At 37.9% G+C, this 23,511-nt stretch overlaps 1 protein-coding gene across 10 annotated transcripts in view; it reads left to right on the top strand.

Moving 5' to 3' along the window:
• Positions 1 to 19,784, top strand: part of LOC107660320 (discs large homolog 1-like protein) — a 124,314-nt gene extending 104,530 nt beyond the window's left edge. For 2 of the 10 annotated variants that reach the window (XM_016449603.1, XM_016449604.1), the window contains exons 14-27: positions 3,513 to 3,639; positions 6,129 to 6,285; positions 6,460 to 6,562; positions 7,273 to 7,387; positions 8,034 to 8,210; positions 8,547 to 8,613; positions 10,578 to 10,674; positions 12,501 to 12,542; positions 14,432 to 14,482; positions 14,590 to 14,691; positions 15,617 to 15,789; positions 16,042 to 16,151; positions 16,476 to 16,567; positions 18,050 to 19,784. In XM_016449603.1, the coding sequence (XP_016305089.1) occupies positions 3,513 to 3,639; positions 6,129 to 6,285; positions 6,460 to 6,562; positions 7,273 to 7,387; positions 8,034 to 8,210; positions 8,547 to 8,613; positions 10,578 to 10,674; positions 12,501 to 12,542; positions 14,432 to 14,482; positions 14,590 to 14,691; positions 15,617 to 15,789; positions 16,042 to 16,151; positions 16,476 to 16,567; positions 18,050 to 18,156 (1,520 nt within the window). In that variant the 3' untranslated portion in view covers positions 18,157 to 19,784. Of the gene's footprint in view, positions 1 to 3,512; positions 3,640 to 6,128; positions 6,286 to 6,459; positions 6,563 to 7,272; positions 7,388 to 8,033; positions 8,211 to 8,546; positions 8,614 to 10,577; positions 10,675 to 10,929; positions 10,964 to 12,500; positions 12,543 to 14,431; positions 14,483 to 14,589; positions 14,692 to 15,616; positions 15,790 to 16,041; positions 16,152 to 16,475; positions 16,568 to 18,049 lie in introns of all 10 variants that reach the window. The other 8 variants (XM_016449605.1, XM_016449606.1, XM_016449608.1 and 5 more) reach the window with 5 other exon arrangements.
• Positions 19,785 to 23,511: the final 3,727 nt, after the last annotated feature.

Below are 23,511 nucleotides of genomic sequence, written 5' to 3' on the forward strand. Positions count from 1 at the left end.
GTTAAACGAATTGTATCCTGACAAGACGAATAAAAATAAGAAATTTTTGTACAACAATTTTATTTTCTCCGACACTTTTTTTTCCTACTGTGTTGCATAAAATATTAAAAGAATTTCGTGTCTTAAGATAATTCATATAAATTCAATATGTCAATAAAGTCAATAAATTTAAGACTCTTGACAAGACGAATAAAATGACATACAATTTTGTGCAGACTACACTTTTATTTGTTAGCCTATCTTTCTTTCAGTAGCGGAAATTTAAATGTGAGATTCTGGAAACGAGATCTAAATTTAGCGGGAACGCGGCAGACCCTTCTCCTTACGCACCGTTGCTCGGATATAATTGGACCACTGAGAAAACGAAGAGGAAGTTTAATTAAGAAGCTTTGATTCATGCTTTACTGCTCTGTATTGTAATTTTAAGTTTGTGTTTTGAACAGATAGTTTCACTTGTTACTCTGAAGAGTAAAACATACTCAGTCACACTATAAGTCATCTTAGTTTTGGTTTTGAATGTTTTCTCTAAAATCATTAATACTGTAATAATACAGAAAAAAAATATTAGGTCTAAATTTAGGATTTATATATTTGAATTGCATATAAAATTTCCATGCATTTAAATTACACAGTATTAAGTTAAACATACTAATAAACTTAATGTGCTGCATATTTTTCATAGATCACAGATAAATGAAACAGGTCCGATTTCCACAAAACGTAATGTTAATGTTAAAACTGTGTAATCCACATGCATGGGGATTTTATATGCAATTTAAATACATCAAAATTTTGTATGAATAAAAATACTTAAATTTTGAATTTAGGTCAATATTGCATGTGACCCTGGACCACAAAACCAGTCATAAGGGTCAATTTTGTGAAATTGAGATTTATACATAATAACATTACATGAGTAAATAATCTTTCCATTGATGTATGGTTTGTTAGAATAGGACAATGTTTGGCTGAGATACAACTATTTGAAAATCTGGAATCTGAGGGTGCAAAAAAATCAGCACGCATGCTTTAAACGTCACGTGTTTTATTTGCGAGGTCTGTGCGCAGCATGTGCAAAACGATGCTCAGGGCAGGCTGTACCGGTGGTAACTATACGACCCTCAGACAGAACAGGCAGGCTGTCGATGAGAGACAGAGCAGAGTAATGATGGAGCAAAGTGTGGATGCGCTGTCCTTGAAGGACGTTCAACTCGGTTTTGTTTATATTTTGCTTTTTTTTTTTCTCTCTGCGACACTTTTTCCTATTGTGTTGTCAATGTTAAACGAATTGTATCCTGACAAGACGAATAAAAATAAGAAATTTTTGTACAACAATTTTATTTTCTCCGACACTTTTTTTTCCTACTGTGTTGCATAAAATATTAAAAGAATTTCGTGTCTTAAGATAATTCATATAAATTCAATATGTCAATAAAGTCAATAAATTTAAGACTCTTGACAAGACGAATAAAATGACATACAATTTTGTGCAGACTACACTTTTATTTGTTAGCCTATCTTTCTTTCAGTAGCAGAAATTTAAATGTGAGATTCTGGAAACGAGATCTAAATTTAGCGGGAACGGTCGGGTCAAGAAGACAATTATTCTAAGCGGACAGTGGGTGAACAAAGAGTGAATATATAGCGGGTGCGGAATATAACCTTGCGGGAGCGGGACTAAAAAAATAGTCCCGCACAGACCCCTACAGTGTTTCATGAAGTGGACACTATAAGGAAGATAAGAACTTTGTTTCACCATCTCACCATTGCAACATTTATCACATTTAAGTATGCATTCCACACTGGTGACATTACAACAGAAACTGCAGATGGCAAATACTGACACGCAGACATAAAAGCTCTTTGGGACGTAGACCCGGTACTAGCTCATTTTGGGGTTGAAGATGATTATATTACAATACCAAAGTGTCATTATTCTGTGGTTACATTTGTGATGCTTCTTGCACGAAGACTGATTCTTCTTAATTGGAAACATAACCCATAAATAAAATAAAATAAAACATAAATAAAGGGAGGTTATGCAGTATCTTCAGTCAGAAAGAATTAGGTTTTCTATAAAAGGATAAAAGCTTATAAGTTCTGTAACACTTTGAGATACTTTATAGATTGCTTTGAAAGTGACCAGGTATTGTTTCCATCTAAGATGTAGTCAATCAGAAACAAAGGTACTTTGAAAAATTTGTGACAAACCAATGTCACAAACCCCACCCACCCCTTTTTTTTAAGGAAGAAACGGGTAAGGGTGTTAAAATTGTTATGTAGGGTGTGATGTTATTTTAATGTTGTATACATGTAATTTGGTTTTTGGTGTGGGTTTTTTGTGTGTGTGTGTGTGTGTGTGTGTGTGTGTGTGTGTGTGTGTGTGTGTGTGTGTGTGTGTGGTGTGTGTGTTTTGTTTTGTTCTCTCTCTTTTCAAAAAGCAATAAAGGGAATGTTTAAAAAAAAAAGCTCTTTGGGATAGTTGAGAAAATCATTCAATACTTATACTATCTATTTTCCCCATTTTACCATCATTTTGTGATTATGCAAGTACGGATCATACTTCCAGTCAACAGAGCTCATATGATGATCCACTTATACCCTAGTCTCAGCCTCAGACGTCACGCCCACGGACCGTTGGCTGAACATCTCATGCATACGGCACACAAAATTGGAAACACTTCAGGAGTTTCGAAGTCGTCATCAGATTGTTTGAATATACAGGATTTCCGGGAGACGTGTGTATCGCGTTCTTTAACGTTCTGCCTGGAAATAAATATGCCATGACGCCAAACCCCCTCATGTTAGAAGAAAGCAGTCGTGTTTACAACTGTGATAATGAGTGCTTATCAGGATCAACTATACGCTGGGTTTTCAAAAGTATGTGAAATTTAAAGTTCGTGGCATAGAATCTTTAAAATATGTCCAAGAGTTTTACACACCGGTCTGTTATTGTGGGGACATTTTCATGCCCCTAAACATGACGCAGCACAAAACAAAACGTGATTGGTTGCTCTATATGTCAGTCATATGGCCTCTTGGGTGGTCCTTGCCATTCAAACCGGCCAAGGTTCCCAGACCTTCTGCTGTCAGTCTGAAGGTCTAGCTACGCGAGACTACCTATACCCAGGCCTTTTGTCATGAGCTCAGCTAACTGTCTGCTTCAAATGAGACCTTTACAGAGAGACAAAGACGGGTAAAATAAGGATGGTTTAGGCTCAGTTTCACACTGACCCCCAGGTCTCTTTCCCCAACATGGATATCTTTGTAAGTGGAGCCGCAGTAGTGGCCCAGGTGCTAAGCTCAGCCCAGGGTATCATTTACTGTCAGCGTGTGTCTGTTTCTCATAGGGATGCAAACTGAATAGCATATAATTGTGCATTTCTGGAGGATTGGGTAAAAAGAGATCTTGGATCTCTTTGTTGCAAGCTTTTAGGTAATGCAGATCAAGATGTTTGAGACTTGTTTCTATGACCTGTTTTAATGTTTGTGCCTGTTTTCCTCTTTCTCAGCCTATTCGCAACACATGGAAAACCATATCAGCCCTTCAAGCTATCTGAGCCAGCCGCTGCCTCCAGTGCATTCCGGACTCTACTCCCCGACCCCTAAAACCACGGTGGGGGATGATGATGTAACCAGGTATTGTCAAAAATTGTCTACATAAATCTATGATGGCGCTCATACTCAAGATTTTTTGGCACAATGCAGTGAGAAACGATGCAATGCTGTCTGTCTGTATGGATCAACGTTTTATTCTTTTACTGATTAAATAAACAAAACTAATCATGGTCCTTACAAGGGCTGGGTATTGATACAGATTTCCTGATTTAATTCCGATCTTTGATGAAAGAGTAGTTTGTGAGTCTTTTTCAGTGATTCATTAAAAGGAGTGGCTCATAATATTCTTTTTTTTTCAGACTAAATTGATGGTGCTGTATATTATTTTGTGCAACTCAACAGAATTATTTCTGCTATTATTTTGTGGTACACTTAGTATCATCAGTTGAATACCAGATTAATCTTGTACTTATAAGCTTATTGTTTGAGTTCAACAAAAGGGGAGCTTCAAGCTGTTCATGATTATTTTTATAATGTGATGCCAGAGCAGGTCAGTGCCCTGATGCCTACATGTGATGTGCAGGATGATATCATGACCTGTTTAGTAGATGAGATGCTCTCTGAACTTTTTTGATACAGTTCACTGGAGTATCGAATTGCTTATTACTTTTACTCAGGTCAGCTGGCCCAAGCTGCAGTACCTCACTGAGGGAGTTGTCAATTGTGAGGGCAGATGGCAGTTCCCCTTTCAGCATGTCATCCACGTCTGAGAAACATATGTGATGATTTTACAAGGTTAAATCTATTTTAATTTTAGAATTGACCCACTTTAAGAGAGCACAATAAAAAAATCAAACTGGTTGCAAAAAAGGGTGAGGTTATGACATTTATCCAGATGTAACACCAAACTTTTAGACACAATTCTGACCCAAAACGACACATCATTGCCGATTTAGCAATTTGATAAGCTCCAAATTTAGCCCATCCATGTGATTTTCATAAAAACCGCTGTGCATCATCAAGCCTCTTAGCCAGCTTGCCAGAAAATTAATAAACAAGATTGTCATAATCCAGCAGAACAAACGATTCTATTAATCTGACCATTTAGGTGCACAGGAGAAGTTTAGCACAACCATCAAACATACAGTACAGCCTGAAAGGAGCATGTGGCCCCTTCTAGATGTCAATTGTGTTCATTGTTGTTTTTTATAGCAATGCTCTATTTAATAGGCAAGAGATGATGTGATAAAATGGTGTTTGATTTTACAGTATCAGTTAGGGTGACCATACGTCCTCTTTTCCCCAGACATGTCCTCTTTTTGGACCTAAAAAAATGCGTCCGGCCGGGATTTCTAATTAAATCGCCCAAAATGTCCGGGATTCGGCTTTTTCATTGTGTGCATTTTTGTATTAAAGCTCTGTGGGGGTCTGTTTTCTTAATCCTGCTCCCAATTTCTGACCATTACCGCCTGCTCCCGCATTCTAATATTGAATAATTTTCGCGCATCAGGAAGCCGCTATCAATATGCGGAGTAAATCGCTTTGGATGGAGCTCGTGTTGGATGCAGGGTTGCCAAATCTGCATTTTTTCCACGGAATTGGGCTGATTTTACACTGATGCGGCGGGTTGATTTTCTTGCATAGGTTTGAAATATTGCATAAATTACATTTGACTGAAATGCTTATTGAAACATTTTGCATTCTACCTATGATAAAACTGTGGTATGTTTATGATCAATCTGCAAAATGGTGACTAAAATATGTATTTTGGTTATGGAAATGACATATTTTGAGTTTTGATATGGTATATGGTCATGCACTACTTTGGGGGCTACTTTAACCCCCTCAAACCCAACACCCAATGCCCCCCACCCCCCGTCTGCGTCCTTCCCCCCACTGTCCTCTTTTTTGAAAACTAAAATATGGTCACCCTAGTATCAGTATTATAAGTTAGCCACAGGGTTGTTTTGTGGCTGTGTGTAGTAGAACTAGACCAGCAGTGCCTCCAAGAGGCCAGTTATATACACTGACCTTGCACTCTTAAAGGAATGTTCATTTGTGGCATTTAAAAAATAATTGCAATTTGCCCCTCAGTTTGAAAATCACATATTCAGTAATGCACTTTCAGAAGTGGGCGTGCAGAAGTAAGGTGTTCAAGGCACCTGAAAGCAGAAATATGATGCTCATATATTGTTATAGCATGTTAAAAATATTAACAGAGAAAAATTTTATTTTAGATTGTAATAATATTTCACAGTATTACTGTTTTTACTGTATTTTGATCAATTAAAGCAGCCTTGGTGAGCATAAGAGACTACTTTTTCACAGGTGGCCTTGTCATTAAATGTGATCTTACAAACTAGTATGTCTAACTCATATAGAATGTTGCTGTATGACATGTACAATACAGATAACACTGCATATATTCCTGATTTATAGGACAATGTAATGATTTTGCAACCTGTTTGTTTTGGACAAAATGAACAGTTTGTGTATGATGCTGTGAGTCTGTAAGTTTAGTTGTTTAATGTGGAAATAAGGACATATGTTTTTATCTTTTGCTTATGCAGGGAACCCAGGAAGGTGGTGCTGCATCGAGGCTCTACAGGGCTTGGCTTCAACATAGTGGGTGGAGAGGACGGAGAGGGCATATTTATTTCCTTCATCCTAGCCGGAGGTCCTGCAGACCTCTGTGGAGAATTGAAGAAAGGAGACCGTTTGGTGTCTGTGAGTATTTCAGTGGGGACTGAAACCTTGCCCTGCCACACTGAAGATGAACATCTAATCAGGAGTATTTCTTACAGTATTCAGCAGACATACTGAGCTCAGTGCTAAACAGTGTGCAAGACCACTATCATACTGCTTATCCTATTGATATAAAAATGGCTGTACCTTTCTTAGGTGAATGGAATAGACCTACGCAGTGCCACTCATGAACAGGCTGCAGCAGCCCTGAAGAACGCCGGACAAGCAGTCACCATCGTTGCCCAGTACAGACCAGAGGGTGAGTCTTGCTCACAAAAGTAAAGTGTAAAAAACAGTGCCACTCATTAAAAACAAACAAGAAAGCAATCAGTGATCAGCAGGAGTCTCTTAGCTGTGTTATTGCGAGAAGTAAAAAGCTAATAAGCCAATACTCCAGTTTTATAGCCTTCTATTGACTCCTTTGTGCTAAGTCGGGTCTTAAATAGAACTCATACAAATTTGATTTGGATATTTAGTCATCCAGGTCTGACTGTTCAAACTGTCCTACAGACCATTATTATTCTCTTAACAATGGTGGTACATTTCTGATGCTTTGTCTTTCACTCCCCTTGATAATTTTTTTTTTTTAAATAAGATTTGCTTTTAACAGCAATAGACTCACATTTTTAAAGTATTGATTCTGACTGTTTGAATTTCTTCTTAGAGTCAATGGTTGTTCTGCATCATTTACATTTGTGCGGCATCTACATCCTGTGAACATTTTAGAAAAGATTAAAAAAAGAAGACTTCCATGATAGGGCACAAGTTGGTGTCCAATTGCTACTTAGTATCATGACAAAGCTATTTGTGTGAATATTTGTATAACTTGTTTTTTTATGCACAAATATTCAGCCACACTCTTTTTACATGAGTCTTTTATTCCCTCATACACACAATGTTTTATGAGGGCATTCAACAGCAGCATTCTGGGAAATGTGCAGTAGTGATATTTGTGGCCTTGTGTTTCAGAGTACAGCCGATTTGAAGCCAAGATCCATGACCTAAGAGAGCAGATGATGAACAGCAGCATCAGCTCAGGCTCAGGGTCCCTGAGGACCAGTCAGAAGAGATCACTATACGTCAGGTACTAGACAAATATCTACAAGGAAGGAACTGGAAAACTGCATATGAAGTCACTATGAAATCAAAACTGACAATTCGTATTTTTTATGGAATATTTCAGTGTTTATTACAAATAATTTACAATGAACTGACTATTATTATTTGTAATTTTTATTATTCATATTCCCTTGTAATATTTAATCCCCTCACCCTCGCAATGACATCTCTTTTCTGATTATCTGTGCACCGGCGCAAGGGCTGGGCAAAAAAACCTCCCTCCAACAACCTGTCACTCACATGAGATCACAGCAATTAGCTAACAACAACGATCCAACTGTCCAGTCAATTCCTGATGGACGAAATCAAGTCCTACGTTTTTACTTGTTTTTTCTTGTTTCACATGGATATATGTCACTGTAGAGAAGAATAGACAATTACAATTTCCATTTCATGCCAACTTTAAATGCGGGGTTTTTTGTTTTTTTGTTTTTTTTACTAAATTGCTTATTTGGAATAAGATATCTTATATTTGCAGTTTACACACATCTATTGAAATGGTTTAGCCATTTTTAAAGCTTCTGTTCAGACTTTACCATATGCTCTCAGCTAAAGGAGCAAGTATCTAGTCTGTGTTTTTCCTTTGGTCTTACTTTGACTGTTTTCTGCAGGGCACTGTTTGATTATGATAAAACTAAGGATTCTGGGCTGCCCAGCCAGGGCCTGAACTTCAAATTCGGGGACATACTGCACGTGGTGAATGCTTCAGATGATGAGTGGTGGCAGGCACGGCAAGTCACTCCTCAAGGAGAGGTGGAGGAAATGGGTGTAATTCCCAGCAAGAGAAGGTGAAAGATTGAAGCTTATAAAATTACAAATATAATTATTATTATTTGCAGATACATTTAGGCTGGTAGGTTTACTTGGATGTAGGGCATGCTGACATTTGTGTTTGCATTAAATAATATAAATAGGTCACCCAGCACCATTCTACCAAAGTCTTCCAGAATTTTTTGACCGGACCTGAGTTTGTCATCGTGTATGCTTAGCTGATAGGTTACTCTCAGTAACGTGAAGTGCATGTCTTAGAGATGTTTTCCGATGAAGGAGCTTTTAATGCAGCATAACTGATTAATTGTGAATAACAGCTATTGTAATACGATATCCTTATGTTTTCTCTGAAGAGTGGAGAAGAAGGAGAGAGCAAGGTTAAAGACAGTTAAGTTCAACTCCAAATCGCGAGAAAAAGGGGTGAGTGAACCTTTTCTTACATGCATGCCTACATAGATTTGAACAATACTCTGTTCCAAAACCAAGTGAGTTGCTTTGCTGTCTACTGCCTACATGTCTTTTAAGACCACATCCTGACTGATTTGGAGCCTCGTTTTCGTTAGGGTTCTCTAACACAACATTTCTCTCAACTTGTCCTCCACCTTGAATTAAGTTTTGAGTTCATTTCAATGTGTTCTGGGATTGCTTTCTCTGCAAACCATAAACTACCATTCAACAGTTTGTGGTTGATTAGATTTTTACTGTTTTTGAAAATACAGTAAAAACTGTAATATTGTGAATTGTTGTTATTACAATTTAAAATAACTGTTTTCTGTTTTAATTATTTTAAAATGTAATTTATTCCTGTGCCATTACTCCAGTCTTCAAAGTCACATGAGTCTTCAGAAATCATTCTAACACGCTGATTTGGTGCTCAGGAAATATTTCTTTTAATTATAAATGTAGAAAACAGATGTGCTGCTTTATTTGTAATAAATATTAAATAAATATTATGACACTTATCAGGATATTTTGATGAATATAGCATTTTTTGAAATAGAAATATTTAGTAACATTATAAATTATAATTGTATGCGTCCTTACCAATAAATAAAGAAATAATAAATAAATCCTTCTGACCCCAACCATTTGATTGATTACATTGGCATGCTGCCTTAGATTTTGTCCAAAACATGGAATCCTAGAAAGCAGCATTTTAATATGCTTCGCTTGCTTCCTTCCTTATGGAACGACCTTTTCATCAGGAGTATGATGTTGGCAACTCACTAGGGATTGGAACAAAGCTCTTATGTTGCTTATACTGTGTATCTAGAATGACATTGAAATGCATTTCAAATTGCTTTACAAATTAGTATTTGCTAATGTTCCTTCCTACCTCTGTGAAAGTTTGACCATTTGATATTAACTCACAATTAATAATGCTCAGTTAGTGCATTCAGTGGAGTGTAATATTCTGATACTAATCAGTCTGCCATATGAATGGTACAGTCTAAATTAACAGCATGCGTAGCTGCAAGTGTCGCAGGCCCAAAAAATGGTCATATGTTATATAACACATATAACAGTACTATTATACATGTATAACTCATTTATGAGGCATAGAAGTCAACACCAGATTATCTAACAGCCTGAGAAAACATGCATGATAAGAAAACGAAGGATAAATACGCTTGCCATTGATGTCGGACTGCTCGTCCTTCTGTATGCCACACCTCACCTCTCCTGTCCTTCATCCTCACACTTTTCTCTTTTTACCTACCGTTCAAGCGCTCTCCGATAATCCATGCTGCAGTGTAAACCAGCCAGGCTTATAACTGATCACTGCATAAGAATGGAAATGCACCTGTAGTCCTGGTGCTGCATCATTGCAGAGGAAAAGAGCCACACAGTAATGGTTAAATAATTTTACATACAGGCTGTTTTCACAGCAAAGTATTTCATACTATATTCGCCTGACCTTGAATGAAAGAAAAGGAAATCAGGCCAACTTGCTTTTTGTTTTATTGCATGTTGCTGCTGATAAGAAAAGCAGCCACAACCAAAGCAGTTATAGGCCTCCACATGCTTCTGGCACACTCACAATGCTTCTTACCCTCTGCATGCAAATCTGTCCGTCTGCTTCTCTTGTGTTTGAGATTTCCTGCTGCTAGCTGTTTTTTGAGTCTATGACTCAAATCCTTTTATTTGTCCACTTCAGTTCTTCATGCATTTCATATACAATTCTGACTTTGTGACGTCCTCCATTAATTGAGTGAACATCTATAAAAAAGAAATTGTATCATTATGATTTGATTAAGCCGTCAGAGGTCCACAAAGTCGAGAGCAGACCAATCATCCTTTATTTTTTCCATATGGACATTAGACGGCCCTCTTCCCCTTCCCTTCTTTTCTTTTGCCCTCCCCTTCCTTCTCTTCCTCAGCAGTCCCTCAATGACAAGCGTAAAAAGAATCTGTTTTCCCGCAAGTTCCCTTTCTACAAGAACAAGGAGGCGAGTGAGCAGGAAACAAGCGATGTGGACCGTAAGTACAGAAATCAGCACTTCAGCGCAATGCTGGGCAAGAATAGGGCAGCAGGTCATAAGGACAGAGGTGGGCACTGCTCCACTGGACACCGCAGACATCAGAGCCTACTTTAGTTATAGCAACACCAGTGGACAGAGACAGCTTGGTGCCTGCTGTGTTCAGTGGCTGGACCAGGCCTTAGAGTGTCTCAGTAACCCTTGTACTCTTGTGGTTGTTGTCTCTCTTGTTGCTCCCTTCCTGACCGATCCACAGGACAACCCAGATGACATGCTATCCAAAGGCCAGAGTAAGTTTCCCATGTAGATGCCCACTCGGTCACCTCTGGACCAGACTTCCACTCTATCTCTCTTCCTCTCACATATCTCATTCCTTACTCTCATAATTCATACAGTGCCAGACAAACAGTTTTCTATTTCTGCTGTTGATGGTGGAGGTGAAACTCCATAATACGAGCATGGCTGAAAACAAACCAACGAACCATGATTTGCTATTTGCTGTTTCTGGTTGGAGGTTGTATTCTTAATGTGAGATTGAGGGGGAAATCTCAATCTCGGACCATTTTATTGGACAAAACTTGAATGCATTTTTGTATGCAAGATGAGTCATCTGTTGCTGGAAGATACATACTTAAAGGGTTAGTTCACCCAAAAATGAAAATTCTATTATCATTTACATACCCTCATGTCATTCCAAACCCACAAGACTTTCATCTTTGAACCAAAAATAAATAATATTTAATTTTTTTTAATCTGGTCTTCTGAAGACACACAATCACTTTATTTCAGGGTCTCCAACTGCAGGCTGCAGACTTCAGTTCAAACACAGCTGCCTGTAATTTTCAAGTTACCTTGAAGACCTTGATTACCTGGTTCAGGTTTATGATTAGGGTTGGAGCTGAACTCCGCATAAAGATAGGGTTTGAGATCCCTGCTTTATATGACGAAGAGATTTAATTTAGGCTTTTATTTTATTCTTTTTGTGTTCTGTTCATCATATGAAGCAATTCTGTCTCTACAAAATCCTTGGATTAAACTGCTTGATTCATTTGGATTACCTTCACAGTGTCTTTATGAACTTTTTGAAGCTTAAAAATTGTGGTTGCATAGACATTGAAAGAATGGACAAAATATTAAAAATATCTTCATTTGTGTTCCAAAAATGAATGAAATTATGGGTTTGGAACAAGTAAATAAATGATAACAGAAATGTCATTTTTGGACATTCCCTTTAACATTCTAAATCTGTAAATCTGCTAGTTCATTCATTTTTAAACATGTTTGATACCACAGACCTCTTTATACATTGAAAAAGACAAAATATTGTGTACAATAGGGAAAACTAGATGAAAATAGCTGAGGAAATATTTAGGTTCTATTACATTAACATTGTGTTAGAGTACTTTTAGATGTACAACATGAAGAGATACATGAATCAATGGCTGATAGTAGAAAAAATTGTGATTAATCTCATGCATTCTGACCAGTCTTTAGAAAGCAGAATTAAACCGTAATAATGTGAAATTATGTAAATGTAACTTATTTGGAATTATTTTTATTATTATTTATTTTACTATGACCTGTGCTTGTTAACTTTGTCAACTATTAAGAGTACAGTTACATATGACCTCAAAACTACCAGATATGGACTAAAAGCCACAGAACTCATTTCATGGGGTCTCAGAAGATGTACTATGTCCCTTAGTGATGCGAGTATTTCTCCACTATGGTGAGACTCAGGACTGGTATTTTTGAGTCACCCCAAGCATCATCTTGTGCTCCTGTTCTTGGTTTTCATCATCCATTCCACCTCTGTTATGATTTCAGAGCATGTCACCTCTAATGCCAGTGATAGTGAGAGTAGTTACCGTAAGTTCTTCCTTCCATTATGCCCTTCATCCGTCTTTCTCGTCTGCTTTTTTTCCCCACACGTTTAACAATGTTATTCTCTCTCCTGTCCTCTCTGCTATGCGTTAATGTGTATGGGAGATCCATTTCATAATGCAACATAAAAATAAATAAATTACCATGCAATGCTATTGTGGATTTATCAAGAGTTTACATTGCTGCCTGCCCCCCTCAGCTGAGCAGCACTGCAGCGAGACAGGATGGGTAATGTTCCAGAAGCCACACAGATACAATACCAAAATCAATCAGTGAGCCCTCTGCCAACCCCTGGCTCAGTCTCCATAGCAACAGTGCACCCCCCATCATATCCCAGCCCTTGCCCTCTCTCTGTCAGAGACAGTCAGAGTCACAGTGGTGCTATATCAAAGCCACTCTAAAGATATTACTATACTGTCTCATGGGGGCCAGATATTACACACCGCTGTGATCAGCAGTACAGACCGTGCATTAGTGCAGGGCATTACAGCTACTGCATGGTACAGTACACTGTGTGTCATATCATAATGGGATTGTGAATGAAACTGCAGCAAAGGCACAAAAGACCTGAATCTGTGGGATCAACGTTTTTGTCCACTATGGCCACTAACAGTTGGAAATTATATAAATGCAAACATAAACAATGAAAAATTGATGGTTATTTGTTTTTTTAGCTTCTTCAACATTTTCACTGGTCCTGATACATCACTGTTCAAAAGTTTGGGGTTAGTAAGATCTTTTTTTTCCAGTAAGAATGCTTGAATGCTTTTCTTCAACAAGGACACATTACATGAAACAAAACTCGTTAAAAAATGTATCATGGTTTCCACAAAAAATATAAAGCAGCTCAACAGTTTTCAACTTTGTTAATAAGATACAGTATATTACTTGAACATAAAATCAGCATGTCAGATTGATTTCTGAAGGATCATGTGACACTGAAGACAGGAGAAATGACTGCTGAAAATACAGCTGTGCTATCACAGGAATAAATTACATTTTAAAATATAAAAATTTCATATTTCACAATATTATTATTTTTACTGTATTTTTGATCAAATAAATGCAGCCTTAGTGAACATAAGAGACTTACTGACCCCAAACTGTTGAATGGTTGTGTTAAATTAAATAAACAAATAAATACATTTAATTTTGTAGCTATTTATTTTTATATTGATATGCTTTAATACATTTTTTAAATAAATACATTTTGATTACTTGAAAATAAATTATATAGCTATAGTGCAATGTAGCTCCATGACAGCAATACATACTTTTGCTGGAAAATGCAGTCATACAATGCAAGACATAGTTTGTGTTTTTCTTTGTGATCTCTCATACACGTGAATAACTAACAAAACAGGCAGTTAATTCCATTGCTTTGGAATAAATGCTTAATATTTTGTATTTTAAGTACACTTTGATGCAATAAACAGCACTAGCATGTCACAGGCCCTTAGGAATTCTGCCCTTAACTTTGAAGAACAATGTTCATTCATTTACAGCACGTATCTGCCTCTAACTCATAGTGCACATGCAGGCAGTCAGACCTACTGAGATCCACAGAAAGAGCTCCACTTTAATCATCATGACAATCTCATACCAGCCATGACGGAGGAATCCATTGCTTTTCACTATTCATTTGTGTAGCACACAGGACCTCTGTGGCCACAGGGGGATCTCACGTAGCTGTCTCTGCAATTTCACACATTTAATAATAATGCATGAGCAGAAAACGTTGCATCGATTTCAGGGTCTTAATATGCTTGACTGGATTTGATAACATAGCGATAACATAAAATGATGAATTGTACAAGAAGATATATATGTTTTATTTTTCTAAGCTTAACTGTATGTGTGTGTTCATATCTCAGGTGGTCAAGAGGAATATGTGTTGTCTTATGAGCCAGTCTGTCAGCAGGAAGGTAAAATGCTAATGATTGTCTGTATCAGCAACATTAACCCATGAGATTTCACATCAATGATTCTTTTTGGGAGAATGTGACTGATTTCATGAATGGTCTTTCCACAGTGAACTACTCACGACCAGTGATTATCTTGGGTCCGATGAAAGACAGAGTAAACGATGACCTGATCTCGGAGTTCCCTGACAAATTTGGTTCCTGTGTTCCTCGTAAGTATCTGTACACTGTATGAACTGATTAGATAACATGATGAGGGACACATTATTCCAGTTGCTACAGTGGAAATTACAGTGTAGTTTGCAAGCATGTCAAATAAAAAGTCAGTTCAGACTGCATTGACATGGGTGAATATCTTTTTTTTTTTTCTTTTTTTTTTTTTAGAGATTTGAATAGATGAATTCCTCTAGTAAGTGATGTAAATTATTATTCACAGGGGTCTGTTTGATAGGGCTGCACAATGAATTTGACCATATGATTTAGTGAGGTTATTTAACTGTGAATAACTATTATTTAATTAAGAGTAAGCAGGTGCTGTGCCCTTCAAAATGTAATAGACTCAGACCATTAATGGTGCAGTTTGAATAAAATGTGCCTTAATAATACAGAAACAACCCACGTTCTCTTTATTTTAAAACTTTCACAGTTCCAATATTTTTGAATTTTATATGTTCAAACAAACAGGTAGAAATCCAATGTACTGATATAGCTTACAAAAAAAGTCAGAGGTTCTTAACCAGGTGACCAAAGCAAAATACCACTTAAAAAGATTTAAAATATGCCAAAACAAGAATTAAAATAAGCCATTTTTCTAGTTATGACAAACTCTAAAAAAATTTAATCGGGTAGAGATTGTGAGTAAAAAATACTTTCAAAAATCCTCCTCCTAATCCTTATTGAGTAAATCTTGAAAAACTGGAAAAGTCATAGGGCCTTCGAATATTGCTGCACAGAATAAACAGATACAGCACCTATCAGGATTTAATGCTTTATGCATTTGTTCAAATGCACATATACATATATTGTATTTGAAACTACAAATCTGCAAACACTTGTAAACTAAATTTTGTAGATATACTACAACCATGGGTTTAGTACAGAAATTAAGCCTGTAGCATATGCTGCTCTCTGTCTCAGATACAACAAGGCCGAAGCGAGATTATGAGGTGGATGGGAGAGACTACCACTTTGTTGTGTCCAGAGAGCAGATGGAGAGAGATATACAGGAGCACAAGTTCATCGAGGCAGGCCAGTACAACAGTCACCTGTATGGAACCAGTGTGCAGTCTGTCAGAGAGGTGGCGGAAAAGGTGAGATCCAGATTTATTTCTCACCATAAGAAGTGTGTTTTATACATACATTACATTTACCAGGCAAAAAAAAAAAGGTTTGAATGTCATTACACAATGTTTACATAAGGGGTTATTGAGGAGCTTAGCATTGTTTCTGGAGAAATAGGCACGATATGCATGATACAACTGCTGACAACACAGGACTATAATGCATACCATGCATCCTTATTGCTTACTGTATGGAAACCCTGTCTTTGGTGCTCTCCTCAGGGCAAACATTGCATTCTAGATGTATCAGGCAACGCCATAAAAAGACTGCAAGTGGCTGTGCTTTACCCCATCGCTATTTTCATCAAACCAAAATCAATGGAGAACATCATGTGAGTAAAAGACAAGGCATCAGACTAGCATTTACAAAGAAGATCGTCTATTAACAATGTCACGCTATCAATGACGGAATACATTTTCAGAGTGCTGATGGAATAGGTGGGATATCTATTGGAGTCTTCCACTCTACTGTATTTGCCATTGTGTCATATGTTGTAAACAGTACCCAGTCAAACTCTTTGGGGCACAGTTGAATCTATTTATTTCTCAAAATAGTTTAGTATGCAAGGACCACTAATGCATAAACGTTTTTTTTCTGTCCTCTGCAAGCACTGTAAAATAAAACAGGGCTGTAATGCTGTTTGCTCTCTCCTCAGGGAGATGAATAAAAGACTGACAGAGGAACAAGGCAGGAAGACATACGACAGAGCCATGAAGTTGGAACAGGAGTTCATGGAGCACTTCACAGGTCTGTTTGCTCAATCTGTCTGTGACTCTCATATAGGCATCAAGACAACAGCTAACCCCGACTCGCATTTCTGATTTTACAATACATTATATACGTAGCAATGACAAGGTCGGGGTAGCACAGGAAACACAAACTGATCGAATGTAATGTGTATATATATATATATATATATATATAGAGAGAGAGAGAGAGAGTTGTGGTAAGAATTAGTAGGCCCCTTGGTAAATATGAGCAAAGGAGGCTGTGAAAGATCTGCAATGTTTATCTTTTTGGTCTGTTATTCAAAATATTCACAAAAAATTCATTTGGCCGTGGCAGAATCTTCATTTTGTGCTCAGTGACCCATTTTTACATTTTTATGTTGATTTTGATGTTTGTTTTGGACCCTTGTCCTGATTGATGATCCAACCATCCAACCAATTATAAGATTTCCAGCAGAGGCAGTCAGGTTTAGATTTTTTCTCTATTGGTATTTGATCAAATCCATGAAGCTATGTATCAACAAGATGTCCAGAACTGTTTTGGTTTCATCTGACTATGGAACGCTGTCTTGTTTTAAGTTCCAGTAGTGTCTGGCAACTGAACATGCTGGAGTTTGATTTTGGGTGAGAGCACAGGATTTTTTTTTTTCTTCTTGAAACCCTCCCGAGCAACTTGTGGTTGTGTACGTAGGTGCTGTTTGATATTTTCTGAGGCTTTCTGACCCCAAGACTCTTAACTAATTTCTGCAATTCATCAGCTGTGATCCTCGGAGAATCTTTGGCAACTCAAACGATCCTTTTCGCCGTGCATTAAGACAACATAAACACACGTCCACTTCTGGGATGATTTCTAACATCTCCAGTTGATTAGAACGTCTTCATTTTTGAACTGACTAACAAAATTGTTGCCTATTGTTGAACTGCAAATAGCTGATCAATTAACTTCACACTGTATTTGATCTGAACTGACTTGAGCTAAATAATGAAACTACTTTTAGAGCTGCTTTACAGCAGAATCTCAGCTGTCTCCATAGCCGATTTTCCATAATTGCTTCTGCTATTTCCTGTTTATCTCTATGAAGCTGCTTTGACACAGTCTGTATTGTATAGAGCACTAAGGAAATAAAGGTGACTTTGCCCTGATGGTAAACATGGGAATTTTCAGTGCTTTACATATTTTCTTACAGCCAATTTCTATTTTGTGAAGCTCAACAATTTTTTTGCTGCACATCAGAACTATTTATTTGGTTTTACTCATTGTGATGGATGATGTTACCTCATATTTGTACTCCTGTGAAACAGGGAAGGATGGCTGGACAATTAGAATTTTTTGAATGAAAAATCATAAGGTTAAACAATGAAGATTATATATTATATATATTTTGTATTTGCAAACCATAATTTAGAAGATCAAATCTTGGGTTGTCTACATTATATAATTTATTAGGTGTTTTATTCTTGTCACCGCTGTCACCTCACTGTGATCATCTCTGCATTGCAGATGTTGTTCAAGGGGACACTTTGGAAGAGATCTACGATCAAGTCAAGCAGATAATTGAGGAACAGTCTGGGCCATACATATGGGTACAGTCCAAGGAGAAACTATGAATGCCTTCAGGAGTTTACCATCCCCCTTTCTCTGCCTGGTTTATTTATTGATTCTGTATTTTTTCTTCTTTTTGGTAATGTCAGTTGGGCTTCTGCAGATGACAGAATTCACTCAACAGATTAATTCCTTAATCCAGCATACTTCAATCTCTGTTCAGTCCAATATCTTCACCTCCTACTTCTAGTTCCTCAGTAGCTATTTCAAGAGAAGAGGATCTGTCCTCATCAGATCTTTACTGCTTCCATGCTTACAGAAAGCAAAGCTATGCCAGACCAGCATCTGTTTACCAGGGGTTTGGAAACGGTCCAGTTCCTTAATGTTTAAGGGAGGTTACTTTGTAAGGACAAAGACGGCGACACGTCTCTTTCATTTTACCCATTTTATTCTGTGTTCTTTTCGTGTAAATGGTAACATGGAGCTCAAGTCTCAGGCATCGGATTCATTAAAATGGTGAGAAACACACAAAAAAGCAAAACTTTGCACGTTGTAGCTTTCGAAGACCAGGTGTTCTTCAGCCCTTGTTTCTCATTGTTCATTTCCACCATAGTCCTGTATGTTCCACACATTCTTTGTTGTTGAATTACTTCTTTTACTTCTCCCTTGACTTGCATTGGCATGCTTATTGTTCTCCTCATTCTGATTGTCTGTGTTATGGAGCCATTGTGTTTAGATGATGTCCCGCTGCACAGATGCGAGACGTGTGCCGCCACTGTTAGAATGTCGGAGTCTACAACAGTGTCTTACAGAGTACGTGTTTTCAACACTTTGATTTACATTTAGGAAAGTGTGCCATTTATAAGAAACTGATATTTTTAAGAGGCAATAAAATGTCACCGCATATGTGGAAAACATTTATTATACAATGAGATCTTAACAGGTATTTAACCCTCCATAAACTGCCTATTTTGTTATAATAAAAGTCTATATTGAGCTTTACTTATGCACTATTATGATGGGAGTTCTTTTCTTGACATCGTAAAATGTATATTAGAGCAAGAGATTTAGAAAGAAGAAAGAAATAGTATGAATATATATTTTTTCCTTTTTCTGTTACCACCCTTTCTTTTCCTAAACTGAAACAAATGACAAGATGCAGGGCAGAGGGGAATGTGGAGGAAACCGAGCCTAGCGCATGATTAACACAATATTTGAAGCTAGTTCTGTCTCTTCCTCCTCTCTGCCCACCATTTCAACATCATCTGCTCCAAGTGTGCTACATAAGAGTCGTTATGTGTGAAGAAGAACGTTCTATCCATCCCCTCTCTCAGACACAACCCGTCTCAGCTGGAAGAAGAGCTTCACAGGGCTGACGAAGCTTTGGTGCTGGGCTGATGTTGTCCAGCTAGAAGCTCCACAGAGATGTCTTTTTTCTAAACCTGTCCTGGAGAGAGGGGGTCTTGCCTGCTCTTCCTTTGACATGATTGTTTTGTATACTAAGACTGCTTGTTCTACCATCTCACCAACTCTGCTTTTTGGGGACATTTTGGGACTGGAAAAACAGAAACATGTAAATAACCTACTGATCTGATTCATTCCATTGATCAAAACGAACAAGAGAATGGCTAATTCAAGAAAAAATAAAACAAAATATTTCTCATACAGCACAGTGCAGTGCTGGTGTGAGTCTTCCTTCAGATGGAGGGCTTAAGTATATCTATAAGGTGTGACATTTGCACGCATTATTCTGTCTAGCTGTACACATCAATGCACTTCTGAAAAGTTGTCATTGATTATGGCACAGCTGTTATTTTGTGAGACCATTTCTGGCACCTTAAAGGGATAGTTGACTCCGACTTAAATTCTGTCATCATTTACTCCTCCTCATGTCATTCCAAACCTGTATGATTTACTTTCGCCTGTGGAAAATTAAAGATATTTTTAGAATTTTTTGAGAACACATTCATACTGTATAATAGAAGTCAATGGTCACTAAAACTGTTAGGTTACCGACATTCTTCCAAATATTTTAATTTCAAATAAGAACGTAAGTACTATAGGTTTGAATCGACATGAGGGTGAGTAAATGATGACAGAACTTTCCAACACACTCTCATGACATTTTGTGACTATTTTACGTGATGGCTAAATTCAGGGCTGTCCAGCCCTGCTCCTGGATAGCTGTAGTCCTGCAAAGTTCAGCTCAGACTGTAATCAAATACACCTGAACCAGCTAATCAAGGTGTTCAAAGTAATCTGAAAATTACAGGCAGGTGTGTTGGAGCAGGGTTCGAACTGAAGTCTACAGGACTGTAGCTCTCCAGGTGCAGAGTTGGAGAGCCCTGGGCTAATTCAGATGAATATGTATGATCTGCTTTTTTTTTAGATATTAGCTTCTGAAGATACAGTGCCTTGCAAAAATATTCATACCCCTTCATTTTTTTCACATTTTGTTAAGTTGCTGCCTTACACTAAACTGCTTTAAATTACTTTTTTTCCCACATCAATCTACACTCCATACGCCATAATGATAAAGCAAAAAACTGTTTTTTAACATCTTTGCAAATTTATTCAAAATAAAAAACTTAAATATTCCGTTGCATAAGTATTCATACCCTTATCTGGGACAGTTGAAATTTAGCTCAGGAGCATTCATATTGCTTGTAGATGTTACTACACTTTGAGTGAAGTTAACCTGTGGCAAATTCAATTGAATGGGTATGATTTGGAAAGGCAGAAGCTTTAGAAAGGTCTAACAGCTGATAATGCATATCAGAGCAAAAACCAAGCCCTGAGGTCAAAAGAACTGCCTGTAGAGCTCAGAAACAGGTTTGTGTCAAGCCACACATCTGGGAAAGATTTCGGGGAAAAAAAATCTGCTTCATTGAAGGGTCAGAAGCATGTAGTCTCTGTTACCCTTAATGGAAGAAGTTTGAAACAACCAGGACTCTTCCTAGAGCCGGCCTTCTGGCCAAACTGAGCAATTGATGGAGAAGGGTTTTGGTTAGCATGGTGACCAAGAACCTGATGGTCACTCTAATTGAGCTCCATGATCATATGTGGAGATGGGAAAAACCTACAGAAGGACAAACATCACTGCAACACTCCATCGATTTGGGCTTTATGCTGGTGTGACCAGACTCAATCCTCTCCTCAGTGAAGACACATGAAAACACACTTGGAATTTACAAAAAAGCACCTAAAGGACCCTCAGACGGTGAGAAACAAGATTCTCTGGTCTGATGAACCTCAATTCCAAGCATCATGTTTGAAGGAAACCAGGCACTGCTCATCACCTGAAGAGTACCACCCCAAAAGTAAAGTGTGCTGGTAGCAGCCTCATGCTGTGGGGCTGTTTTTCAGTGGCAGGGACCGAGGAACTCATCAGAGTAGAAGATAAGCTCAATGCACCAAAATATTGAGTTGGCCTTAATGAAAACCCAGTCCAGAGCATTCAGAACTTCAGACTGAGCAGAAGGTTCACCTTCCAACAGGACAATGAACCTAAGCACACAGCAAGAGTGGTTTATAGACAACTCTGTGAATGTCCTTCTAGTATGTGGAAAAAAAGTAATTTAAAGCAGTTTAACATAAGGCAGCAACATAACTAAATGTGAAAAAATGAATTTCGCAAGGCACTGTAAGTGTTCTAAGATGTCCATGTCAAATGGTTTAAACAGTTTTACTCCACTTATGTATTTCTTTGGCAGTACATGCAGTTGGACTTGTAACAAGTATTCTAACAGTATTTAATGGTTGCTTTATGTATTATGGAAACTCGTTTTCGCTTCAGAGTAAAAACTAAAAACAGGAGAATGGAAAGTTAAAGTTTAAAACAAAGTAACATTGTGAGATATAACGTCAACTCTATAGTAACAAACTACATTTACTTTTATTTTTAACAAAGCCTAAGATACTTTTGATGGTCAGACATCATGCTTATGTCACATCTGCAGTACAGTCATGCTGTGTGTGAACTGGAGCTCTCGCGCTTCGTCCTCGTTGAGATCATAACATTATTATACGTTTAAAATGTTTTCATTTAATAATCTGTTTTCAAATGTGGTCAATAAGGTGACATAACTAATCCCAAATCCTTCATTTATTTCACAACAAGGCACTTGCAGTCATCCAAGCATCATTACCAGCATTCTTACAGACTTTACAGTGATATTAATTTAATTGAGTTTATTGAGGGCCATAAAAACCCGTCTTACAGTTGAATTTTCTAAAAGGAGTCTTTAATGACGCAGTCCTCATATTCACAAGTGGCACCGTAGTAACGCCATTAATATAAGGTTCATTCATTCGCTTCATCGGTCACTTTCTGTCTTGTATCGGTCTGCTGGCGTCTCTCGTTCCCTCTTTCACCTCCTTCACAAACGTGTCCCGCAGTCTTGTAGCCCTCCGACCCAAATCTTCCACATCTCTGGGCATCTTTGCCGTCTCCTCGCGTATCTGGCGAAAAGTCTCGGATCTGAGCAGCTTGGTCGAGGCGTCTTTCCCGGCGATTTGTGCTTTAGCGATGGCAAAGGCCGTGATCTGCGCCGCCCGTCGGGATGGGTCGAGACTCATCTTTCCCGGCGATCTGTGCTTTAGCGATGGCAAAGGCCGTGATCTGCGCCGCCCGTCGGATGGGTCGAGACTCCGAGAGCTTCTCCACCACTTGAGCGTTATTTATCAAAGCATAAAAGAGCCTCCGCAACACCATTTTGAACCTGTCACAAACACATACATTAGATTTCACTGGTATTAATCAGGTTTACATTTAGCATAGATTTTGTTAAGTAAATAATAAATTACCTTCAAAGGTCCGCAATCGACTACTCTACACGCTACTGAGCGGGTCTTTTTCGACGCGACTTGTGCTGTAGTGATGTCCGGTTCGCGAACGAATCGTTCGATTTAACCGGTTCTTCTTAGTGAACCGGTTGAACCAGTTCACCAAATCGGACTGAATCGTTGAAAAGTGTAAGCATTAATCCACAAATTACACCGGTTCGCGGAAAAGAACCGGACTTCCCATCACTATTGTGCCGTAGGGGTTTACACGCCACAGTGCCCTCTACAGGCGTGGGGAGTAATACATTTTAAATATTCATTTTAAAGGGGTCATATGATGTTGCTAAAAATAACATTATTTCAAGCGCACGAAAATCAATTTTGCATTTAAAGTAAGTTTTTGCATGTGTGCAGACCTTCTCTTTTGCGCGTGCAACGTTTCACTAACTTTAACTGAGTTAAATCTCTTTTTTGGCTCATTTTATCTGTAAAAGAAAATCTGCTTAGTGCACACCTGAATATAAGACATTTTTCACTTCCAGCCTTCATGAATAATTATATATCAGTTATAAATGATTAAATACAAGATTAATAGTAGTTATTAAGATTGATGTCGTTTGGAATTGGTAAAATGT

Source organism: Sinocyclocheilus anshuiensis, unplaced genomic scaffold (assembly GCF_001515605.1).
Source record: "Sinocyclocheilus anshuiensis isolate Anshui unplaced genomic scaffold, SAMN03320099.WGS_v1.1 scaffold1599, whole genome shotgun sequence".
Lineage (NCBI taxonomy): Eukaryota > Metazoa > Chordata > Actinopteri > Cypriniformes > Cyprinidae > Sinocyclocheilus > Sinocyclocheilus anshuiensis.